The following is a 26270-nucleotide window of genomic DNA, read 5'->3' as shown; positions in this document are numbered from 1 at the left end:
AGTACCTGAAATCCCTGGTGAAAGGAGAAATTTTATTTGTGAGCATACAAATACTTTTAATTTTTCTCTGAAGTACCACCTGCCTAGGAAGATTATTTGATCATGTAACTTTTCTAACAAACTAATGAAGCTAGTGATGGACTCTCAGTTAAGAATGGACTCTCCTAAAATTCTCCTCTTGCTTAGAGTGCTTCATACCAAGCTAATACAGCCTATTATCAAGCAACCATGTTGATCCCAAATATTTGGTATCTGTGCCATTAATGGCCTTGTTTTTATAATAATTTAAGTTTGGTTATCATCTTGTTGAGCATCTACCTTGGGTGAAGTCATTTGCAGATTTATTGTAAGCCTTTCTAATTAACTCATGAGTCTTCAGTATCATTAGAATAGGAGTAATTTAAAATACCTACATTTTCCTGTGCAGAGTGTAAATTTTATCTAAATTAATGAAGCAATGTTTCCTAGTGGCTAGAGAATGTTTCAGCATTCACATGATCTGACTTCTTTCTCCAAGTCATCAGAGATTCCTTGTGTGTCTCTGTGAAATAATTTGCTATTTATCTTAGATATATCATCTAACTTCAGAAGTTGCTTTGAAATCCTAAGGCTAATGATAAGACACAAAGATAAGTGTATTTGTTACCTGATTAACATTAGACAAGCATAGTTAAAAATTGTATATGGTCTATACTTGTTTAATGTCTATGGAACATACTTAAATTTGGGACCATGCAAAGCAGCGCAGAAGAGTTGATTTCCATTGTAATATCTCTTTGAGAAATCAATTTTCAATTGTCTCATCAGTCAGGTGCTAGGGACCACACTTCTGCTGGTCAATGATTGGTTACACTGAGTTTCTGTCTGGATATTGCACACAGACCAGCCTTAACTCATCCATGTTTGACCATCTCTCTAGATAAGATACCATTTGCTTTTTCCTTTTGGGCATCAGGTTTTTTTGGAAGTAGTTTGAAACTTATTTCCTCATGGAGAAATTCACCTGCCAAGCAAGGATGTGGGTTCTTCTATTATAACATGAACCTGTGCTTCTTGTTTGAATGCAGGTACAGTTATTTTGCCATTTATTACTACTCCTAACAAGTAATATATGCGAATTCCATTCTTGAATTCAAGGTGCAATATGGTTGGGGCAAGGGGAAGGCCCAACTGTATTTCCTAGTAGGAGATAAGTCAATTGGAATGCCCAGCAGAGGTGAAGCAGTGTACTATATCTCCATAGATTCAGTTGGACTCCTTGTGGGATTGATGATCATTGTGGTTGTAGTCTAACACTGATGCAAATTTCCAAAAGAAGCATTGGATTCCCTATCTTTTGTACATTTTGATCAAGATTAGTTGTATTTCTGAAAGATTGCTCTCATGAAATAGGAACTCTTGCATTAAACATTGGTGTAAGTGACTGTAGGTAGATGTAAACTTAATGGATAATTCTAAACAGAACTAAAACAAATTAATTTCTGTCATTGAGTCATGTGGCAGGTGTAAAAATCTGACGGTATTAGGCGGGGAAAAAATAGCTAAGATGGCATTCTTAAGGCCGCCTTCTGAATTCTGCAATAACATTTTTGCCTGAAGTACATCCTGCTGCTTTCTCCAAAGATACTTACACTTCCTTATAATTGTACTCCTGAGTATCTGATCTCACAAAATAATTTATTTTTAGCATAGCTGTTGTTCTACTAAACCATGATCACCTAAACGCACAAGATTAGAACTGAGTGAATCTTACAAGGCTGGGATTTTTTCTTCTCCTGCCTTTTTTTCCATCATCTTTTTTACATCGTCTGTGGGGTAGCTATCAACTACTGTGTTTCTGTCACCACTCCCTGCTGCTCCTTGTCATTGCTGGATTTGTGTGGTGGGGAGAGGTGCTGCCCTTGTACACAGTAGAGCATGGTATGGTGACTGACTGCAAACTAACAAAAAGTATGGTCAGTTTAAAAGCTTATTTTCAGTATTTTTAAGAAGTTGTTTAATACTTCGATGGTTTCACATACACCAAAAAAAGCCCCTCACCTTTGCAACCTGGAGCAAAGAGCAGCGCTTCTGTCTGGTGTCTGCAATCTTCTATTTCTAAGCAAAAGTCAGAGTCATTTATAACTGCATGGAGTTAGTGGGGAAAAAGTTTTGTTGGTTTTGGTTTGGTTTTTTTTTTTTTTTTGCTACTTGTGCATTTCTACTTCAGGCTATGTTCTGACTGCCTGCTGGAGCTGCCTAACTTGAGGAATGGTCAGATAATCTCTCAAAGTGATTTAAAATGTTCCCGCTATTCAGCTGTTCTTGTCCCTTTCCCTGGGATGAAACAGTGTATTATATGGTTGGAGCATGTCATGGGGAGATTAAACACAGTTTGCATAGCTATGAATCTTATTTTTACCCTGTGTACATAAGCCTGGGTACCACAATTAGGACAAACTGTGACAATCTCTCAGCTGTTGATCCATAATGCTTAACTGCTGTAACAGGCACAGTGGATCTCCTCTGGTGACACTGTTCTTGTCATGACCAAATAGGTTGCAGACAGGGAGTGCAGGTAATTTTCTCCTCCATCCTGCCTGTGGAGGACTGTGCACATCCAGGAGGACAACAACCAGTTGCACAGCTCTTATTGACAGCAGGGACTTGGTTTTTACAACTGGGGGATACTTTTTGAGGACTGAAGACTACTAGGAAGATATTCACTTCACCACATGGGGCAAAATCTTCTTTCCCAGAAGCTGTCCAACCTGACGAGGAAAGCATTGAACTAAAAATAAATGGGGGAGGGAGGTGATGGTGACCCATAAAAGTGATTCATCAAATGAGGAATCACAGAATAGTGTGATTTGGAGCAGCATCTTCTACCAGACCAGGTTGCTCAAAGCCCTGTCAAACCTGGCCTTGGAACTCTGCCAGGGATAGGGCACTCATAGCTTCTTTGGGCAACCTGTTCCAGCTCCTCCCTAGCCTCACAATGAAGAATTTCATCCCAATATCTAATCTAAACCTGCCTTCTGTCAGTTTGAAGCTACTGCCCCTTGTCCTGTTGTGAAATTGGTGGTCTGAGTTGGCAAGAAAAGGGTGCAGGGTGAATGGCCAAGGAAGCCCTCAAAACCAGTCCAACAAGACAGATGTGCCCCTCAGGCCAGGTATAGGCACACAAATAAGAAAGTGGCTCTGGAAAAGTCTCTCACACCCTCTGTCAGAACCAGCATGTCAGAGGGAAGTATATTAGTGTGCACATTAGGTACAAAAGTGTGCACAATATAGGAACCAGCAGGAGTTCAGAGGTCCACGCGCAGCTACATTCATTCACAATCACAGAGACGTGGTGAAATTGCTGTCATGTCCATTACACAGTGTATGTATTCTGGCTTTTTATCAGCACAGGCTGGGAAGGTGAGGAGTGGGAGTTACTTTTCATTCCAGCAAAGGGAAGATCATGAGGGGATCAAAGCATCTAGCATATAAGGAGAAGCTAAGCAAGCTGGAACTGTTCTGCATGGAGGAAGGTTCTTGATGATGTGTACAAATGGCTGAAGGGAGTGGGAGAGAGACACAGCCTCTTCTCAGTGGTGCTCCATCACTGGACACTATCAATGCCCACAAACCAAAATATGTGAAAATTCATCTGAACACAAGAAAGCACTTTCATTGTAACTGTGGTGACAACCAGGGCCAGATTGCCATGACAAGTTGTGAAGTGTTCATCTGTGGAGATATTCAAGACCTTTCAGGACATGGTCTTGGGCAACATCCTCGGAGGTGACCTTGTTTGACTAGGGAAGTTAGGCTTGATGATATCTGCTTGATTAGGGAGGATAGGATGGCCCTGCCAACATCTGCCACTCTGATATTCTCTCAACTGAAGATACTAATATTTCTCTCCTTTTGGTCTATTATTTTTCAAAGTAATTTAACATTTAATAGAAGAATAATGCACATTCTCAAAGGTACCCGTGAATGTTCTTCTCCCATATATATTCCCATGGAAAAGTGATCACTTCACATCTTGCATGGATAGTTAATACTTAGAACCTTTAAGGAAATATTAAGTAGCCAATTTCCTCTTGAATTTATGAGATGCACATGTCATTGCATAGCAAATTATGCTAAACAGCTGGGAGTTAATGCACCATACACAATTTTTTTATGAATTTGCATAGTAGAGTGTTTATGCATATATATAAAAAAATATCTTTTAAGAATTATATAAAGTGACAAGGCATCTTCTAATTTTATTGTAGGTTTTCTCCTCCATAGACTTTGATGATTTGAGAACAGAAGAAAAATAATTTTATTAAAGACAGCCTTTTATTCTAAGATTTTAAGTAGTTTTGTCTGAGTACTTTCCTGTAGTCCTCCAATATGACAACTCAAATCTTCACGTGTGTTCTGGAAATTGCCAAGTTAGAAAAAAAACCAAAAGTGAAAATGGGAAGAATTATGCTTATGAATATATCCATCTCAGTGAATTCTTTTTCTTCACTCAAGAAAAGGTGATCAGCACAATGAGCTTGAGTAGGCCATAGAAGCCCAGCTCACTTCCCCATAGGAGATTTTTTCTGATTAGAATCCTATCACTTTGTTCTAGGAGCCAGGCAACAGTGTCTGTCAGAGCACTGTCAGGCGCATTTGTTGCTGCTTCTGTTTGGGGCAGATTCCCACTTTGCAGTGCATTCAATGCATAAATTAGCTCTAACAGAAAAGTGCCTGACTTTAATCAGCTGTTTTCCTAGAAGGGGAAAACTGAGTTACCAGGTAAGTTAACAAAGCCGGAACTTGATTTTTTTTCCTGATTTTTCACTTTATGAGGTTAAAGACTGTGACCTTATGGTCCCTACATTCAAAGGCTTTCATGTGGCGATGAATACAGGACAAACACCAAGTGCTTCAGATCCCTTGCCAGTGTGGTGCTTTGGGGTTTTGAGCTTCAAGTCCAGAAATTCTGTTCTGCCAGGGAATCTGCAGAGATTTCTAACTGCAGACTAAATTCTTGCTGAATTATTGGAAAATAATTCTTGTGAATTATTGGAAAAAATAAATGTCATTGCCCCGGTGTTCTGGCTAGACAGTGTCTGGAGTATGTAATTTGCAAAAGATACAAAAGGATGTTGTCAGGTGAGCAAGTACATCTTGCCTGCCTTCTGACTGTACTTTCCTGAGAAGTTTTGCCTCTGGTATGATAGCAATGGCAGCAGCCACAAACACCCCCGGGCATGAGGGCTGCTGGGAGCACACAGTTAGCCACAGAACAGTATGTGTGTGAAGCTAGCCAGATTTATGACTCTAAGGAAGAAACGCATGATTGTTTTTATAAAATTATTTTCAATGTTATGCAGAACTGATTTTACCTTGTATTTTCTAGCTCCTAACTAATCATAAACTTTGCCTTCATTCATTATCAATAAAATAAGTTAGAAGGGCTTTTGCAGATGAGTTGTAATCGGTATGTGTGGGCAAGGTGGGTGCTGTCGAAGAAAATGTGGCAAAATGTGACTGAATATTATATAATCCACTAAGAATCATTGTTGTCTCCACACAGATGTTTAGGTTTTTTTCTATGTGATCCATATAGTCAAGAAGTAAATATATAATGTAGCGCTCCACAATGGGACAGGATGGGTTTTCTTTTAATATATCGGAACAGAAACATGAAAATATCAGCTTAATCATGCATTTAAATTTTGTTGATCAAGTCTAATTTTTATGACCACACATAATCACTGAAGCTGGACAAATTTGCTCTAGAGTGCATCATAATGTTTGCTGCATTTAAATGGAGAATTATCTTTATGAAACATCCTCTCCATAATTTGCCATTAAATGAGACTTGAACAAATCAACATAAATCTTACATAAAGGTTATTTAACTAAATGTTGGTACTATAAATATTTTGAATGCATTGGGCATCAATTCAATTCAACAGTCCCACAGTACACTATGTAAAGATCTACATTGGCCAGTAGGCATTTCTCTTCTGCAGCATAACAGAAAAATATGGTGCTCCAAGTGGCTGTCTGGGCTACAGATAAAAGAGGCTGTCCATGCTGCAGTCATAATTCCTGTGCCAGAGGTTTGCTCACAGTAGCAGAGTACGTAGTAAACTCCTTGGTAAAACTTTACATGCCTGTTCTTACCCCAGCAACAGCTGCAAAACCCAAACGCACTACAGAATTGGAAAGCCTTGGCTTGTTTTGGCAATCTGAAAAGGCCAAAACCAAAACCCTGCTCTAAATATCTCCAGCATTCTTTTAAAATTAGATCTTTTTTTTCCTGTTCTTTTAAAATTGGATCTTTTTTTTCTGTCAAAAAACAGCTGTTTTTTTAATTTAAATTTTACCACTTTTTATTTCCATGGTCTTTCAGTATTGCTGGCATCTAAAATAAAAATTGAAGTTCACAGAACAGAGGAAGCATTTTTTGTATGAGGCTGTTATAATGATTTTTTTTTTTTTGCATTTGCCTGAAGGTTTAAATGGCAACAAGATTCCTAGACAGATTGTAGTGGCTATTATAAATAATCAGTACTACATAACCTAATATCAGTTTAGTTTCTAGAAAAAATTCCCATAGTAATGTGAGATTTTTATTCATTTTTGTTTGGCTTTCTATTACTTCACCACATTTTCATAGAGCCACGACTTTAAGGATTTTTGGATTTTACAGTATTTACAGAAATATATAAATACCAGGGCAAAAAAATAGCTAACTGAAATTACAATATGTGTATTACATACATTTTCACCTAAAACATGAAATATAAATTTTTTGTACCAAAAAGTTAGCTTCAAATCTGAATGTAATGGAGCACATCCATAAGCTTATATAACTTGGACAAATGCTATTTTGTGACAGAAGAATATCTGGTTCTACTCAAATCTGGAAACAATATATTTGAAAAGAAATAATAATAACAACCTATAATGAGACATTGTGTTCTTTATAAGATAGTTTATCATAAGATTTTGCCTAAGAATTCTAGTTTACAATTATTTTGTGAAGGTGTTATTTTTAATACTCCTGCATAGTAATCTTTCAGTGATACTTAGCCAAGCAAAGAATGCAGTTGTTTTTATTCTGCTGAAGTAAAAATAACTGCATTCTGAGAGATCTGACATTTCAAGTGTACAGTGCATATTGAAACCTTTAGATGGAGACATACTTCAAATAAACACCTAATATTCAGTTCACAGTGCATTGTGTAAATACAAAAGAAAGCTAAAATAAATGAGAACCAAATATTGAAAGAAAATGAAAGAAATGTTATAGTACTTGTACCATAGTAATGTTAAAAATTACTTACTCTTAACTACATTGGCAATTGAATATTGAGGGTGTATCAAGCTGGCAACAGCAAAAAGATTACATGTTCTTGTGTAATCAACTGTATTTACGACTGAAACATGTTCCCAAGAAATGTATTATATTGTAAATAACAATTCGTTGTTGGCATTACAGAACTCAGTGTAATCAGCAGCATGCATCAAAAGGCCTAGACTACTACTAGCCATAGTAGTCTCATTTCCTATTAAGAATCACACTAAATTACATTATGAGCCCTTTCCAGAATAAACTAACGAAATGCATTCTGGTAGAAGAAATAATTGAGTGCCAATGTAAAAAATAGAAAGTAATTTAGTAGAAAAGTACTAATGTTTTTGTTTTTATTCTTCTGTCTTCTGTACTGCAATATATTCAATGTTACTGAGGAGCTTATCACACTAACTATCACATCTAGTAGTTCAGTTATTCTAAGTTCAAAATGTATAAATCTGGTTGGACACAGATACACTGCACTCCTAAATCAGAATCTGGTAATTTGATTTTTATTTTCCTTAAAATGTGGTATAAAAGTTGGACATTTTTATGAAGATTTATCTTCTGTAAAGTTTCTCCTTGACAATTCCATAAAAGAAGCAGATGTCATATTGTGAAGATGAGCACATAACTGCTGCTGTAGTGAGCTTGTGGACAATGGATATCTTTCCTTCAAATTAAGTACCAGGAAATTATCTGAAAAAGCCCGTGGTTTTATGCATCCTTCTTAATCCATACAAATTGCATAATTTTATATTACATTTACAGCTGTACACTGAGTTGCATGGTTCACAAACTTACAGTACATTTCATGTCAGGACAATATGAAATCCAAACAGTCCTGAACAGGGTAATTCTGACTACTTTTATTGCACACCTAAAATACATTTAAATGCAATTTGGAACCAAATTTCAACCTCACTTTGATTTCTTTTATAGTTTTAATACTTATGTATGAATATACAAATGTCCGCAGATATTTTGAAATCATATGTAGATATTTGGTGTTGTTTTTATTGGAAACTACCTAGCTTTGAAGGACTATGTCAAGAAAGATCTAAGCAGATTTAGAGAAGTTCTAATGAGGGGCATTGAAGTATTAAGGTAACAGTCATCATGGCTTTCTGCAGTTAGGGCCCTTTTTTTTCCCCTTTTCTTTATATTACATCTCAGTGCAGAGAAAATGCCTGCTATTATTAACATGTAAAGACATCAGAGTATCTAATGTGCAGGTTTTTTTTTTTTTTGATCAGCTGAAAAACATAGACAACTATAGATGCTTTGCACACAGTGAGAAATGACAGGCTGATGCTAAGAGAGAAGGATCTTTCATTAGAGGTGGTGTTAAGTTTCAGTGTATCACTTTGTCACTGATTCTTTAGATTTAGGAGGTATTTCTAAGTCCTCTACAGCTGTAGGGCTTTGATTTAACATGCCTGTAAATAACTAGAATCTAACTCTGCTTTGCAGGTGTTGAGGTTAGAAGTCAAAGTGAATTATTTTCTCAGCAATTCTATCCTCTTTGTTAGTCAGTAGATCTTTACAATAAATGCAATTTGTATTTAATGCCAGTTTACTCAGAAGACTACATGTTAGCCCACAGATGCTGAGATATTCTTTGGTGTGCAAATGTGATGGTCGTGCTTCCTTCTGGTGACCTGGTTTATGGCATCTGCTGTGACAGACCAATGGTTCTCCAATCTTATATGGATTATGAGTTGTACGGTATTTTTGACCTGCATTTCTTGAAGATGTTGGGAATGGATCAGGAATAATGGCAGTACATAGGAATTAGATTACAGGCTGCTTCTGATTTATAAGCTTTTAATAGGGATGTATTGCAGAGGAAGGGACTTACTTTTCAACATTTAAACATCATCTCCTTCTCTTTGGCTGTGAAGTAGCTTATGTGTTGTATTTGAGGCCATCTATGTGTGTTTTTTTCAAAATGTCATGTATATTCTCACTACATTCAAGGGACAGTACCAAGAAATTTCTTTCAAGACCTTCTACCAGTATGCAGCATATAAGTCTGTGACAAGTGATGTCACTTTTAGCTGCTTACATTAGATCCTTGATTTCCCTAGTGCCCTCCCATAGTTTGACTAATACTATTTGATTTCAAACAAGTTATCAGAAGGCATCATTTAGAGTGAATGTTCTAAGGGCAATGTAAGATTTTTGCCACAGAATTTTTATTAAAATAAATGTAACATTGCATTTTATCTTTATGTGTTTTATTGCCCACCTTCTCTCTCCTCTCCCTCCTTCTCCACCATGTCCCTTTCTCCCTTACACCTCTTCCATGTATAATGCTTGACATAAGGATCCAAATAACTACTGTATTCCTTCCAAACAGAGTGGCATGTGCACTTTATTTGAAAAGAAATGAGGTAGAATCAAAGGATAAAAAAATCCATTGTGGGTTTTTTTTTTCTACTGTATTCTTAATACAATGTTAAACTGGAACCTGTGTTCAGATCTACCGTACCTCTCTTGAACTGCCTTGCTTTGTTCTGGATTAGACTTTACTTCAGTACACAGCTTTTGTAAGGCTTCAGTGTTCCAGTGATTCATATGTTATATGATTATGACGAATCTGCTTTCCTTCTTTTAAGTTGTGGCCAACACTTGTTTTGGTGCTTTTATGAATTGTGTTATCATATCCATATTGCCTTAATGCTTGTGTGTTTTTGGGGTTTTTTCTTTTAACCCTTTCTTTTGAATTTCAAGACAAGTGAAAGCATGGGCTGTGTTTCATATACTTCAAAGAATTATTTATGCATCTTGGGTATTGGCACATTTTCATTGCATTTTATTTTGCGACAAATATTGGATTCTGGTTTTCTTTCCAAACAATTCAGTACTCCAAATCTAAAGGTAACTGATAGCATGGCTAAACTAGAAATAGAGCATAGAAGGAGCAAATAGAGCAAAAAATGGAATGGAGGAGATGGAAGTCAAGGCTTGGTCTAACTTCATGTAATTAACTTCATGTAATTAACTTCATGTAATTTCAAAGGACTTTTTATGCCCTTTGAAGAAGTTAACATTTTGCCTCTCTACAGAAGCTTGTAGAGTAGTCTGAGATCCTTAGATGTGGGAAAAAAAACCCCGCACCTAAATCCAAAGTGTTATTATCTGAATAATTTAGAATTATTGTCATGAAGTTATTTCTGTGAGGTGCCCTCATTTACAACAATTTTAGAGATTTCCAGTTCAACTAATTGTCACAATGCTAATTTGAATGCTAATGTGAGACTGGCATCTTCAATAGGATATTCAACCTTCCCAAGACAAGGAATTTTTGGATGTACATAAAAGAAATGTTTAAGTGTTTAGGGAATATTAATGTTGAAAAGTGAGAGACCTACTGACTTTGTGAGCTCTGGGCATTAGGCAGTGTGTGAGTCAACAGATCTGATTTATATCTAGGGCTTTAGTCAACTAATGGTATAGCTAAATGAGTGTTTTGCATGTGTGCTTTTTTGCAGAAAAACTGATCTAAGAGAGTTTCCGTCTTGCTGCAGCCCTTAAAAGCTTGCTTTTCTCCTCCTTTCTCAGTTTACCATTTTCTTTGTAGAGCTGGTGAAGCTGCTCAGTAAACTGGGTCACTGGAACCAGCTGCATTAAAGGTTTGAGAATGTGTTTTTTTGAAGAACTCAGTTACTCCAGTGATGCAGTTTACAGCTCAGCTCCCCAAAGACTTTGAACAGCCCAGGGATTATAGCAATGAGCAATCAGGAGAGGAACAAGAAGATGATGCAGGTGCATGGGAAACAGAAAATGCCTTTGTTTCCAATGGTCAGTGGTCAGTGAAGACTGGATCACTCAGACACCTCTAAATGGGATGTAAAAGGTATATTGAACTAAGCAGGAGCTACATCTGTTTCAGCAACATGCTCTCAACATTTCCCTGTGATCAAAACTGTCTTTGATCCCCCTTCTTTGACAGATGAAGCAGAGTTGGCCTAAAAGGCTAATAGGCTGGTGCCAGGCTGCAGTCAGGCTCCAGTAAGGCTCCTCCTGCTAAAATTGTTATTCTGGGCATGGAAGAATTCAAGAATAATTCCTTCATTTCTCAAGTCATGCTTCCTTCTCATGCTTTAGGACATGCTTCCTCTTTATGGTTTCTTTGCATTTCTAGTTTTATCTCATTCACGCCTCCAGGACAGGGCAGCAAGTAGGCAGAACTGGAGGTTCCCCTCCAAATTACTGTTGTTACAGGGTTCAAACAAGGAGAAATAGCTGAAACTGCAAATGTTTTGAACTGTGTGGGTGACTTTCATGTATGCACAGTGCTCTACTAGATGGGCATGTTACATCAAACCATATGTTGTTTACTCATTGCATGGGCCCATGTAACATGGCTAATTGGGACCTTGTGAAGGTACAGCTAACTTTGGGAAAGTAGAAAGATTCACGTGCTTTTACTTTTCAGTTATTCTTTTACCTGAATTTAGTTCTTGGATAAAATCCCTTAAATACTTGTACGTGGATGTGTGAACACCCTTGCAGCATTGTCTGAGGGGGTGGCTATGAAGTTTAATTTTAGTGTGTTGTCTTGAATCACAAAAATTGTTTCATATCAGTGAGTTTTACCTCCACTTTTCCTCTTTATGCATACTTTATAATACATAGTATAAAATATTTGCACCCATAATAAGACACTGGGCTGGTTGGATCTTTGCTGACCTTAATTATGGATTTTCTTGTATCCTAATAGGTACTTACAAATATATATACATAAAGATATAAAGAAGCAAACTGTGTTCTGGTTATAAGGAGGTACAGCTTGCTTTCTATCAACAGAGACTCCTCCTGTTAGTGTCATTGATCACAGTGTTGAGGAGAGAGAGATATTTAAGTCTGAATCTGCCATGGTCCATCTTTGGAAAATCATTTGATCTCTCTGTAAACTAAACTTAGTGGTTTATTTCATGCTGATGGCATGATTAATAATTATTAATATTCATAGAAAGAATTTAATGTATTTTTATATTTCATGGTGTTGGACTGGAAAACTATATATGGAAAAATACGTAGATGCAGACGTGTGGCAGGTGCAGCTTGCAATTAATGTGCATAAAGTTAGATGCACAGATTGTACAAAATTATTATTAAAGAAACAGAGGGCTAATGTTGATAGAGCATATGGTGTATATCACTGTTGAACATGATATGGAGATAAACTACTGTGGATTTATTTCTGGCTTTGTATTCTTCAAGAATCTCTTGGTGAATACTGTAAATTCTGTTAAAAGTGTTGACCTTTTATGTAGGTAACCATAAATTTGAAGTGAGCATCTGTGTGCTGCATGGGCACCAGAGGAGCTGACAAAGGACTCCTTTGGTTAGAGCTGGCATATACTGAATTTTGAACTATCTTTTAAATACTTAAATTGTCAAGCAAGCGTTTGCAAAGGAAGGGTTTTCAGTATATAATTCCCCAATGTAGGTCAATTAAAGTTATAACACTTTCCGAAATTTGAATCACTAGATCAAGTGTTTTTTCCTAGTTGTACATTTTCCCTCTGTGCATTTATTTCAAATGTTAATAAAGTTTTCATCTACAAAAGGCTTAGAATTGACAGAACAAAACTCTTTCTTTTTAAATGATGACAACTACTACTGTTTCTGTCTGCAGGTAGTGGAGGACATGCTAGAGGACGAGGAAGAAGAGGATGACAGAGATGACAAGGTAATTATCTTTCCTAGCACTTGGGTATCTGGGGATCGGAGAATTTAGACATGACACTGTTTTTACCGACAGTTAAAAAAGGAGTTGATGTGTTTTAGTCCAGAAAATTGGACAGAGTTGTTTATCATCCTCTAATAATAGGTATAGCATGTTGAGGGAAAGGTTAGAGGACTATAAATCCTGCTTTCTTTTTATTTTTCTGGTTTTGTTTTTTTTTCTTCTTCTTCTTCTTTTTCGTCTCCTCTTTTTCATCATCATCTTCTTTTTCTTCTTCTTCTCCTTTCTTCTTCTTTTTTCTTTTTTCTTTCTTCTTCTTCTTAATTTTGCTTTTTCTCTTCCTTTTCCTTTTTATTTTTTGCCTTTTCTTGGTCCAAAGCTGGATCAAATATTTTTTTTTCTGCTAGGAACAAGGTACCTCTGCCAGTCTGGAACTTGATAGCTCTTGTGAAGACAACAGATTTTGAAGTACAAAAATTCCTCCTGCCTTTAGTACTACAAATAGGGCTGCATTTCAAGGGGAAAATGGTGTGGAAATAGGAACTCTATGCTGGTTAAGGATGGAATATTGGCATCTAAAATTTTCAAAGAATTGCTGGATAGAAGAATGTTTTGGAATATGACATTTAAATAATCACAATTCTCATAGATATCCCTTTGATTTGAAGTTTGCATTGTGGCCCTGCAAGCTGGGAAACCACAGCAGATCATTCATCTGTTTGAGTGGATGTGATTCAGTTTAGATGCTGCCAGCTAGGTTGAGGATTGCAACCACAGTAAATAACTCATTTCCACATATCATTGAGCCAAGCCATGGGGCTTCTCGGATTGGTTGTCCCCCAGAGAGAGGGAAAAAACAAAGAAAATAAATCTGAATGACCTTGCACCACTTCTGATGAGATGAGTGAAGACAGCCCAATACTTGCTGGTATTTTCCTATCAGAAGGGTTATATTTGTGGAAGAAAATAAAAAGAAAGAATATAGATAGTTTTACAACAACTCTGTATTAAAATTCAGATTATTTTGACCTTCACAGATGTTCCCCCACTTCTGTTGTAATATAGCATATTTTTTTTTCTGAGAGGAGAGAAACAGTGCATCTTAATTTATGCTCTTGACCTTTTTTTTCTGGCTGAGATGTACATTTATACACCCCTGTAAGAATTCGTATGCTGGCAGCAGCATTTGAAATGTCAGAAAATTCACTATAATTAGTTAATTCCCTCAATGATTATTTTTCTGTTAGCTAACACCTAAGATGTAAGAGATGATACAAAAATAAGAGTATTTCCTTGTTCCCTTGCCAGGTCAAACACTTTACAATTTATATGAGAAATTCTTCTGTACGTCACCTAAATTGTTAGCTACATAATCTCATAACACTGTACTAACAAAATCTTTTACAAAACACATATGGGATGTTTTTTGATGTTAAATTATGTGAGCATCCATTTCTAGCAATAAAATATATGATTGATTGTAAAAGTCCATCATGTAGTTATGGAGGGCTTGAATTTTATCTCAATATGCTAGCTTTGAGTCATCATTTGTTTTCTGATAGACACTGATTCACCATCCATTTGAGGCCATGTTCTCCTGTTTGTTTCTGCTTTATTATTAGATCTGATGCAAATGTGTCATACCAGTAGTGTGCGTATTCCTGGATATTTTAACCACGGTGATTAGTTCACAAAGAATAGTACTTGACTGCTTGTAGATTAAACCAGCCTGTGTAGTTACTGCTTGGTGGGTTTTGGAAATTGCTAAACAAACTCCTTTAAAAGAGAAGGTGAAGGCAGAGGTCAGCCCCTCCTTCCCCCCAGTTCTCTGGTGAGTCTCTGAGCAAACACCCCTAATTAGAAATATCACTCTAGGTTTCGTTATGATCTAATATTCAGTTTTCTCAAACTGACACCAGAGTTCAAACATTTTTTTAGATCTAGTTACCAAGGTTGAATTAAAGTGAGTACTGACATTACTGTGCATTCAGTGAACCCTTTTATTGAATATTTAAGAGCTGTTTTTTTATAGAGAAGGTGTTAAGGTTGATTTTCATTAATTCAAAGCTGTCTTCATTATTGCAAATGTTTTGAGCTCTCAAGATTAAATATGCTGTTTGAATTGGAAAAAAAACCCTGCACTTTTTAGAACAAGCATGTATAGACTACTCTGTTTATTCAAGATGTTTGCAGTGGGCGTTATTTTGCACTAGGTTAAATAGTAAGCACATGGTTAGGATTAATTTGTTTGTTGTTAGAAGCTGTTTTTCCTTTCTGGTGCACTAGACGTACTCTCTTAACTCCTGCTGTTCCTCTTACATCTTTTGACTAAATGGAGGTGTGCAGTTTTGTGTTTAGTTTGTGTGTGTTTTCTTAAAGCTGTATGCTAAAGGAATTTTTGTGAGAAAACAAATGCATGTTTTGCAACACCAGCTGGTAGTGGCCTTTGGCTTTTATTATTTCTCTGTTTATTTTCATGTGGTATAATAGAAAACTCAGGAAAATTGGTCTTGTTATGCAAAGAAAGTTACAAGATTCATAAATGTGCCAAACCCTTATTTTCATTAAAACTGAAGCATATGTTGCAAATATGTAAAATATGCCCCAGCCGTTTGACCATGGCCAGTGTCTTTGCTCCGTGATTACCACAAGGAAGCTATTAGTCCTGTAACCTTTGGACTTTATGATCAATAGGGTATTACATGGCATGGAACTGGAGCACCTGTTTTCCATTTAGTAAAGGCTCCTTGCAGGCTTTACCTAAACCTATCCATATGTTTTGTCTTATCAGATTGTTGGGCGATTATGAAAAGTGCCTTTCTTTAGAGCTGATTTGGGTATCAGTGACTTGCTACGTGACGACCTCGGTGTGGATATGCCCTGATGTAGGTTATGTCATGGACAGATATGGCTCGATGTCCCCAAACTGCAGTTATAGAAGTAGTAAACTGAGGATGATGAATGCCAAAATATATTAAATTAGGTAATGTAATGCATTTTATTAGTAATGGTGTGTAATACTGAGAGCAGTCTGACAAGATAGATTTGCACTACCATGTCTCATTCTAATGTCCTGCATTTTAGTAACTTTTTTCACCCTCTGCTGCAGTCAAGACGGGACTGTTAATTTAAGGCCATGTGATGTGTTTTTTTACTGGAGAATTTTAACTTTCATCTTCACTTGCAATACGAATAATGAACTAAAACAGCAGGTATGCTACTTGTATTGGTTACAAAGTGGTGCTTAGCAGTGGAACACTTTTCTCATGATTTTTTTTCATTGTCCTGTTAGGTATTTAGGAATTTTAAAAGATGTCATTTGTTTGGCTCAGGCATTTAATACTAGATTTTTCAAGAAATAGCTTTGGATTTTGCATTCTGTATGTTCTGTAATGTTTGCTAAACCTAAGCTAACCACAGATTTACAATTTAATCTGATTTTTCTTTCCTTTTTTTTTTTCCTTTTGGTTCCTTCCCAAACACAGGCTTATATAATACCTCAGCAAATATGAGTCAGTTAAATTACATAAAGTCAAGTTATCAATAAGCTATCAAAAGGATTTTTGTGCAGTTATGTTATAATAATGTAGCAGTCAATATGGATAATCTGTGTATCTAGAATTTGTCTGTGTATCTAGGATTTAGTTTTTAAGAATTTTATATATGCTTTTCACGTAGCTTTATTCTTTTAACAAACTCCAGGTAAGATTTCAGATAATCTCGAAGATTGCTCAGGTCAGCCTTTTGCTGGAAGCCCTCAGCACACCACAGAATTAGGCCACTGAAAACTGCTGCCAGTGCAGGCATAAAGAGAGGAAGATGCACATTATCAACACTTTTGTTTTACCTTCATCTTAACATTTTATTATGAAAAAATATTCAAAACATTTGTGGTTTTGGTTATTCTTTATCCTTTCATTCTTCGAAAAATTATTTGCAGTTCTCAGTCAATGAAATTGCACTTCAAGATAACTAAAAGTTTTTGTAATGAATTATAGTTGAATCAAAATAAAATGTATTTTAAAGCTTCTAATCATTGCTGCTGAGAGGTATCAACTGTTCTCAAGCCAAGACAGTATCCTGTCTCAGAAGCATTCCTTGCATTTTTACTGAGAGGAGATCGTGAGGAGGAAGAAAGATAGCTCTGATGTAACCTACATTTTTATATTCTATAAAAGAGAAGATTGTAATCTATTACAGTGGCAGTTATTTTCTATAAAAATGATACAGAGAGACTGGAGTTAAAATTCCAGAACAAGTAAATCTATTGGTCCACCTATAGCTTGATTCTACCATTATATTCTACATGAACATAGCATCTAAATACTAACTGTAAATAAAAAATCAACAGCAGCTTCCAGTGAAAACTGTAGCTATGTATGAATCTGTTATCCTTTCAAAGCTTAGCTTATAAAACTGTGTCTACTTACAAAAAATCTCTACAACAGGGCAATCTCCAGTACATGGTTGCAGAAGTCATACTTCTCAGTACAGTTTGGTTTCAGCTCAGTTTAGTTATTCATGGAGAGATGTTGATAAGGGGTATGTAGTTTTATTAACAGTTGTACATAATGTATGGGTTGATAGTGTAGACTGCTTCAGCCTGTGCTCTGGACTATCACCTGGTTTTGATCATTGGATCACCCCCAAGTCGCAGCCATGAAGTTACTTTTGCTTGGATATACCTTAGATCCTGTGGAGCCTTTGCATAGAAAGTTTCACAAAAAAGCAGTTTTCATCCTGCCTTGTAGTGGGACATCATATAGTCTTCATCATTAACGTACACATCTTTGAAAACAGGTACTTGGACAGCCTTCTGAGAGGTTTCATTTTAATGAGATCAGGTTTCTTTGTCCTGGTGCAGTCTTGAAATGCTATCAAAAACAGTGAAGTAAAATAAGAATTAATGAGATCAGAATCTAAGACTAATAGCTGAAGTTCAGCATTTGAGGAGGGGTAGTCACAGGGGGACCATGGGTCTGTGTCTTAATTTGAGACAATTTAAAGAATACTCTGGAATGAGCTTCTCCTTTATAGGTTTAACCCGTCCCTTTCCACCACTAAGGAATGAAGGAAAGTAGAGATAAGTGAAAAAACCAGCAGTTTACTAACAAGAGTAACAGCAACAGGCAAAAAATAACAGCAAAATTGCTATATCTCGGGAATAAAGAGAGGCCCAAAAATGTTGGGGACATCCCAACACCTCCAAGGTGGCGCTCTGCAGTCGAATGCATGGTTCGAAGGACAAAGCGAAAGGCGGTGTCAGCTTTCCTCCTGCCCCCTCCCGGCTCTGCTTATCTCCCCGACAGCTGGTGTTCTCTGGATCGAGGGGCCAGAACCCGGGCAGGGACTTCACCTTCCTTGCGGCAGGAGGCGCAGACCAGGGAGGCCGAGTGCTGCTCGGGGCCGGGCCGGGCTGGGCCGGGCTGGCTTCGCCGGCTGCGGCCGCTGCTGCGGGGTGCGGCCTGCGCGGCCCGGCCCAAACTGAAACAGCCCCTGGAAATCGCCCCAAGGCAGCCTCTCGGAGACAAGAAAAAAGGGAAAAAACCCCAAACAACCGAAAAGAGAACCCAGAAGGGGAACAAAACCTCTGTCTGAGCAACGACAAGCAAACAGCTCACGGCAAAAGGCAGGTTTTAAGAACGTTCCTAAAGCACTCCCCACACACAAGGTCCTCGTTTGAAGGGTCTTAAAGATAGGGGAACAAGCTTTGGACGCAGAAAGATGTGAAATGTACTAACATTATGGATTACCCCAGGACATTCTATAAACTGTTTAATGAATTACATTTACCCTTGTACATGGTGACCAATATAGTGTGGGTGATGTTCCTCATGAAGCAATCCAAGTATAATTCAATAAATTATTAAATCAAATAAAGAATGTGTCTAAATTATGTTAGCTATTTAAGAATGGGACATACTTTTTCCTCTACACTTAATATTGTTTCTTAATGTAACTAAGCAGATTTAAATTCTATGAGGTCAAGCTGTTTCACCTAGGTCCTCAAAAAGTAACTTTAGGGTCTAATTAAAAACATCTGTATGGTCTTCTCCATGACTTGGAAGAGAAGTAGTAAGTGTGAAAGGAAACAACCAATGCCCTTTACTGCTGGGTTTGCTTTGAAAAATTCGTACATGTGCGGGTTAGTTTATACTTTAGCTCCATGTGATTTCAAAAGTGGCGAGAATGGACAATCACCATTCTTCATTCTCTAACAGAATTTCTTTGAAGTAGTTTCACACAGAATCATGAAATCTGAGTTCTGTTTAAACTACTACCATGAATGAACCCCTTGCAACTCTAAGCAAGCCATGATTTGCCAGCCACCTGAATGTTTCTTCAGGTTTATTCATAACTCCATTTTTTTATTCTTCCAAAGGACAGCCCCAAACACCTTTGGAGAGATCCCTTTTGAGCATTTTCTACAGCAAAGTGTAGAGCCCATAATACGCAACAAATCCTCTGAGTCCCACAGGAAGCAGAGATGTAAGGTCTAAGTGTGGTGGGTTGACTGTGGCTGGATGCCAGGCACCCACCAAAGCTGTTCTATCACTCCCCTCTGCAGCTGGACAGGGGAAAGAAAATATAACAAAGGGTTCATGGGTTAAGGTCAGGAGGAGGAGAGATCACTCACCAATTACCATTACAGGAAAAAGAGACTCAACTTGGGAATATTAATGTAGTTTATTGCTACCAAAATCAGAGCAGAATAATGAGAAGTAGAATAAATCTTAAAACTACCTCCACTTTTCTCTCCTTCCAAAGCTCTACTTCCAGTACTTCAACAGTGCAGGGAGATGGGGAATGGGGGTTACAATCAGGTCATCACAGGTTGTCCTTGCCACTGCTCAGGAAGAAGAGTCCTTTCCCTGCTCCAGCATGGGATCCCTCCCACAGGAGACAGTCCTTGACAAATTTCTCTACCCTGAGTCCATCCCATAGGCAGCAATTCTCCATGGACTGCTGCAATATAGGGGGTCACTCTTCTGCAGAGTACATTCCTTTAGGCACAGGCTCCTCCAGACTGGGTCCCTTGCAGGGTTAAGAAGTCCTACCAGGAAGGCTGCTCCAGCAAGGTCTCCTCTCTTCATGGGTCTGCGGGTCCCTGCCAGGACCATGCTCCAGCATGGGTTTCCCACAGAATCACAGCCTTCTCTCAGGCATGCACCCTTTCCAGCCTGGGTCTCCTTCCCAGGCTGCAGGTGTGGCATCTCCATGGGCTGCAGGGGCACAGCTGCTTCAGCGTGGTCTTCATCTGGGGCTACGGAGAAATCTCAGCTCTGGCTCCTGGAACACCTTCTCCCCCTCCTTCTCCACTGCCTTTGATGTCTGCAAAGCTATTCCTCTCACATATTTTCATTTCATTTTCCCCTGGCCACAAAAACATTTGTGCAATATCTTTTTATTTTATTTCCTTCCTGACTACATTACCACAGAGGCATTACTGTCACTGCTGGTGGGCTCAGCCATGGCCAGTGTTGGGTTCATCCTGGCTGGTATTGGCTCTGCCAAACACAGGAGAAGCTTCCAGGAGCTTCTCATAGAAGCCAGCTCTGTAGCCCACCCCTTCCAAAACCCGGCTATGCAAAGACATTACAGTAAATACAACTTTGGAAGCCTTGTAGAGAAAAGTGAGGGTTAGGATTTGCTTGTGTGAGGTAAATGCTGCATGGACTGAGTTCCCAGTGGAGCAAGGTTGACACAAAGTACGTGGATGAGAATGAATGAGCAGCAGAGGTGATGCTGTGGGAGAAGAGGGTGCTCAACTATGTGCAAGTGGATGCTGGATTGTAGTCCGGGTTTTCAACTTAGATTTTGTCCCGAAGGTTGCGCTACAACACAGCTGAAATTCCACAGCTTAAGCTAGGTGTTTGTCTTTGACTTCACAGGTAGGCTTCTGAAGAAAATTGCAACCTCAGCTACAAAAATTTGCCAGGACAGTTGATCAGGCTTTGCTGTACTTTATGGAGGAAAATATAGGAATATGGGAAAATAAACTGCAAGATTATGCAAACAATATGCAACATGCATTTTGTTTACAGTTTGAAATATCTGTGTGTCAGTGGAAAATTTTATGTTGTTTACTTTATGTTGATGTGTGGATTAGTGATAAAGTTGCAGGACAGATCATCTAGGCAAAATATAATCCTGACAAAATGAAAGAAGCACCTGTGCCTGAAGTATTCAAGAACCAAATTCATCCCAGAGCAATGTGGTATGGAATTAAAAAGTTGGTGTTGTGCAGCAGCATCTAGGACACATCCACATGATACAGAGTGGAGTCTGTCTGTACTCAGATGTAATCTGCTGGCAGATTAAGAGGCAAATTTAGCATAAAGATTTTGGACAAATAGTGCATACTGCATACTGCTTTGTTCTGTTTCTGTTTTCTTCTGTGGTAGGAATACTGTGCATTTACTGATAACTACTAGGAAAGTTCCAAAAGTAGGAAGCATGTCCAGACTGCTCCTGCCTGGACTTATAAGAGGTCAAGCACTGGGACTAATTGCCAAGAAGGGCATTGGTTTTTGTATGGATTTACTGATTTTTCTGTTGAGCTGCATGCAGAAGTACCAATGCCCACCCATGAACCCTGTTGGAGCAGCTGTGAGCTGAGGAGTCTGCAGGAACTAGAGCTGGAACTGGGAGAAAGAGTAGGAGAAATAAGATATAAATAAACACACACAAGCTAGGGAGCAGGAATGACCAGTCCTTGAGCAGGCAAGGACATGATGATGCTGAGACCTGCATCAGGAGAAGGCAAGGAGGCAGGGAGAGGCCCCAAAGCCCAGGTGCAGGTGTGCTGGGGTAACAGGTGTGGATTGAACATTCAAGTAGGAATGTACCCTGAATCTCCCAGAAATTAATTTCAGAGCAGTTGGCTTCATCATCTCAGTAGTTCTTTGAATATAGTCCTCTGTGTACAATTTAGATAGATTTGAAAATTAGAATTTATGGCATATAGAAAAGCAATAAATGGTTGTTTTAGCACTCTGACTTGCTATTAAATGTGACTTAAGGACCAGTGAGGTATCAGTTTTATCTGCATGATCAGCAAATGCATGTTTGACTGGTTCAGGAGAAGTTGAGGTAAATGGTAGGTTAATGTACAGCTGTAGCAGTCTGATAGTGCAGTGTTTTTATTGATTGTCTCAGTAAATGCACCAGGGTATTAAATTTGCTTGTCACAGTGCTCAGTGCCTGGGGTAGTTGAGCAAGTTACTTTTCCACTGAGTTGACCCCCATGTCCCAGAGTCTTTCAATCAAACTCTTTAGATTTCATACACTGGCAATTCCTTTCCTTTTCTAATGGGCTGTATTAAAGAAAATGTGTCACCTTTTGCACCATGTAATACTAAATCAGATCAGAATTCATGCACAATTATGTCAGTGGAAATATAATATTACAGACCTGCTTATCTCAAGATAGCACATGGAAAAATAAACTTCCACAGCTGAGAGATTTCCTTGATTCTGCAGATAAGTTATTTGTAAGTAATTGAGCTGAGAAATGTATATGGATTATTTTAATACATATAAAAATATATATAGGAAAAATTACTAATAAAGATTTAAGTATTGTTTTTTTCTTCTTTCTCTTTCTCATATTTCCTGTCTCTTTTCTATATTTTCTTGGCCTGCTGAGGTGCTAAGGTAACTAAGTCCAGAATGGGAAAAACAGAATTACAGAGTTATCCTAGTAAACTATTTTTGTTCTGAAGGCTCACAGCTTTAGAAAATCAAAATGGATACCACTCCTTTACATGATGTCATAGATCCTTTAATGCCAGAGTAACAGAGAGCTCTGAGAGAAAAGAATTCTATTGAAAAAGTATTGCTTTTGGCTAGTCTTTAGCAGAGTGAATAAGTCAGAACAGTATTGCTAATCTGAAGCTTTCTTGCAATCAGAAATAGTAATTTAAGATCAATTGCTCAGCAGATGTGTGTTTTAGTATTTTACACAAAAGAATGGTACAATTCCTTTTACCCTCAATGTAGCCAGTGCCTTGCTATGCCTTTAATGCATGGTAATATCTGTAAATCAGAATTAACTATGGAAAAGCCATTTGTTGACCTTTACTTACTGTTTGAGTAAAAATTTAGATACCAACAGGAGAAGAAGAGTAGATGGAAATTCTTTCCTGCTGCTAATTTGTAGTTGGATTTTTTATATTTGTAGCAAATTTGAAATTTGTGCATATGTTCACAACAAAACATCTTCTTTTGTATTTTCTGTATTCATAGGACTACTTTCCTTCCCACTCTCAAAGAACTAATGCTGACTGAATATTTTAGATCAATACACAGCATATAGTGAAGATCAAGAAACAGTTTACTCAGCTATTTTTCTGAAGTATAATACACACCTCTGCATTTGATAGAAGAATGGTTTGCATAGTAATAGTTGTGGTTACTGTATACCCTATTAAGATTAAGATTTTATGGTCTGTTCAGGGAGTGCTTGAAGCTGCATTATCAAAAATTACATTATATAATAAGAGTCAGTTTGTCACTAAATAATTGTTTCAAGCAGTTCTTACGTTGTGTAATCCTTTTCACTCATTTACCTCAGGATATAAAAATTCAGAAGAAAATGCATTTTAACACCTTGATGTTTTTAGAAAGAAGAACTTCATGCTGAATTTTGAAGTCTTAATGCATAAATACAGAAATGTCATTCCCTGAAAGCGCTAAAGATTTTTTTTCCCCCAGTGAAATGTTGTCTGTTCATTGAACATTGGAGTTTCTTTGTTTTTGAGACTGGCTGCCTTTGAAAGGTCCCACAGCAGTTTGGTCTGTGGCCATGTTTTCCTCTGATGTCAGTTAGACTTTTTAGAACTACCATAATGCCAAAAAGGTCCAATCAAAAACTATCAGATTGAAAAGCCGCACATCACACTGTTGAAACTCCCCAAAAGAATTTGGTGAGTATCACATCTGTTTACAAATCTTTGAATGTATATTTTTGAATGTGGTCAAATGACAGCACCCTCCTTGGGAGCCTGCTGGTAAAATAATATAGGGAAAGTTCAGCCAATTTCGCAATTCAAAATTAATGCTTTGATTAGGACCTCAGTTGTCACTGCAGATAAACACTATCTATTGAGTTTGTAAACATACCATTGGCTATTAAAAGCAGGTCAGCAATACAGTGCAAGGAAAAGTAGAACAATATACAATGAAAAAAATTGATTTTTTTTTCTGGATTACCAAATCAGAGTAGTTATCAAGTATAGATAATAATTGTGTAGGGTTGGAGTAATTAATTTTTCATAATCTGAACATGAAAAACATTCAGAAAAAATAGTATTACCTTTTAAAAAACCCTAAAACAAAAGAATCTGCAGTATGTGACATATTACACCATATTCTTATTTCAGTGTTCCTTAACATTTTGAAAAAGGTAATTTTGAGGATGATGTCTATAATGGCTTCCAGGGAGTTAGAAAGGATATATTTAATCAAGGATAAGACTTTAGTTTCAGCAGAACACTGTTAAAATCATGCTCTTACAATATCCTACTTTGCTTTTCCCATCATAGGTGGAGGGGGCTTAGTCAAGAATGGGGAGCACTGCAACACTGCTATACTACCTTGGCCTTCCTGAAATGTTGTTCTTTCCCTTTAGAGATGTTGATAACACCCAGGCATTATACTTTTCTTCAGGTCTCAATATCACTGTTTGGAGTTGTATCCCAAAAAACATCTAAGGACACAAGGCAGGTGCATAGCCAGAGTTCTGACACAAGCTTACAAAGTATGATATGCTAAACACATTACCTGCTTTTGGGACACTGAAAAGTGTTTGTGCTTAGGAAAGCTTTATTTTCTTCTATTTCTGCCTTTTTTTCCCCCAAATAATTCATCCTACTCTTATGTTCTCAGAGAAAATTGAAACTCTGAATATATACACTAAATTATCTCTACCATAAACTACATATACTTCACAGCATTTAGTTGTTTTACAGGTTGAGATGCTTATTTAAACCTCTTCAGTGGTGGCTGAGGTTTTTAAAATGTTGATTGAAAGTAGTAACTGTAAGGAAAATTGAATGTGGTGTGGATGAGATTAAAACACAGTGCTGCAAAAGACAAACCTTCTGTTTTGCTCCATAAGATTAGTCATGGTGGGGAGGGGAAAGCTCAGTGCAACTCTGCCACTGAAATCAGCCAGGGGATTTATACAATATAAATGGGAAATAAAAAGAGTTGGAAACACATGGCCATGCAGAAGGGTGTAATAGGTAATAGCCTCTTGCTACTGAGCAGATCTCAATCCTTCTGACGCTGGAGTCATCTCCTCTGGAGAAGATAATTATTTTTCTGCCCCCTGTTTCAAGGTAGACTCTGTGCTCCTTTGGTTTTGAGTAAGGCTGGTTAGTGAACTCTCTTGGTTTGTCTCCCTTGTAGCATTATATTAATATTTCCTACCACATTAGTATTTTCAGCTGCACAGGAATCAAGAGCATTAAAGTCAAAACAAAGGTGGTGAGATTTTGGGGCCAAGGCAGTGCAGGAGGGTGACCGGTGAGAGTTGTGTGCTCAGGAGTGCCAGCTTCTACAGAGCTTGGAGTCTGAGTGAAGGCTAATATCTCAGGAGGAGGCAGAAATTACTGCACAGTACAGAGGTACTGTAGTTAGCTGATTTCTACCTAAAACATAAGCAACCCCAAACACCCCTGCACCACCACCACCCCTGCCCTCCCCACTTCTGTATTTTGATATGTAAAACAAAGGTTCTTATGTGATTTTCAGTTTGAGATAGGATTGAAGATATTTAGGTATTAAGATTTCTTCTCTTCCCCGAGAACACCAGAGCTCTTCTTACGTATTTGGTTTGCACATACTGTTATACAACTGTATAGTAAAAATGAATCTATTTCAAGCTATGGATTGGCAGAGTTCACCTGAAGGAAACATAAAATAGGTCTTACAACATCAGGATTGGTACAAGTGATTAGTATTGCAATCATGGGCATGTCAGATGTTCTCTTAGTCTCAGTTTTTGTAACCAGAAAAAAAATACACAATATAATTACATATTTATTCACCTAGGATGGGAATGGCTAGCTGAAAGTCTATTTGCAAGGCTTTTTCCTTCTAAAAGAAATCAGTGTTGTCACTGGAAAACATTTTTGTGACCCCGTTTGTTCAGAAAGTTCATAGGAAATTTATTTTTACTATAAGGTTAAGGTGTTTTCATATCTGTACATTCTTCTATAGAAAGTACACAACAGTGTACTA

General features: G+C 37.6%; 1 protein-coding gene across 1 annotated transcript in view; it reads left to right on the top strand.

The window, feature by feature from the left end:
* Nucleotides 1–26270, top strand: part of MCTP1 (multiple C2 and transmembrane domain containing 1) — a 215830-nt gene that overhangs the window by 166239 nt on the left and 23321 nt on the right. Inside the window, exon 17 of the mRNA XM_058823353.1 lies at nucleotides 12972–13025. Coding sequence (XP_058679336.1) covers nucleotides 12972–13025 — 54 coding nt within the window. The remainder of the gene's footprint in view (nucleotides 1–12971; nucleotides 13026–26270) is intronic.

This window comes from Ammospiza caudacuta, chromosome Z (assembly GCF_027887145.1).
Source record: "Ammospiza caudacuta isolate bAmmCau1 chromosome Z, bAmmCau1.pri, whole genome shotgun sequence".
Classification (NCBI taxonomy): Eukaryota; Metazoa; Chordata; class Aves; order Passeriformes; family Passerellidae; genus Ammospiza; species Ammospiza caudacuta.
The sequence above is the reverse complement of the archived record's forward strand: the minus strand, read 5'-3'. Positions and strand labels throughout refer to the sequence as shown.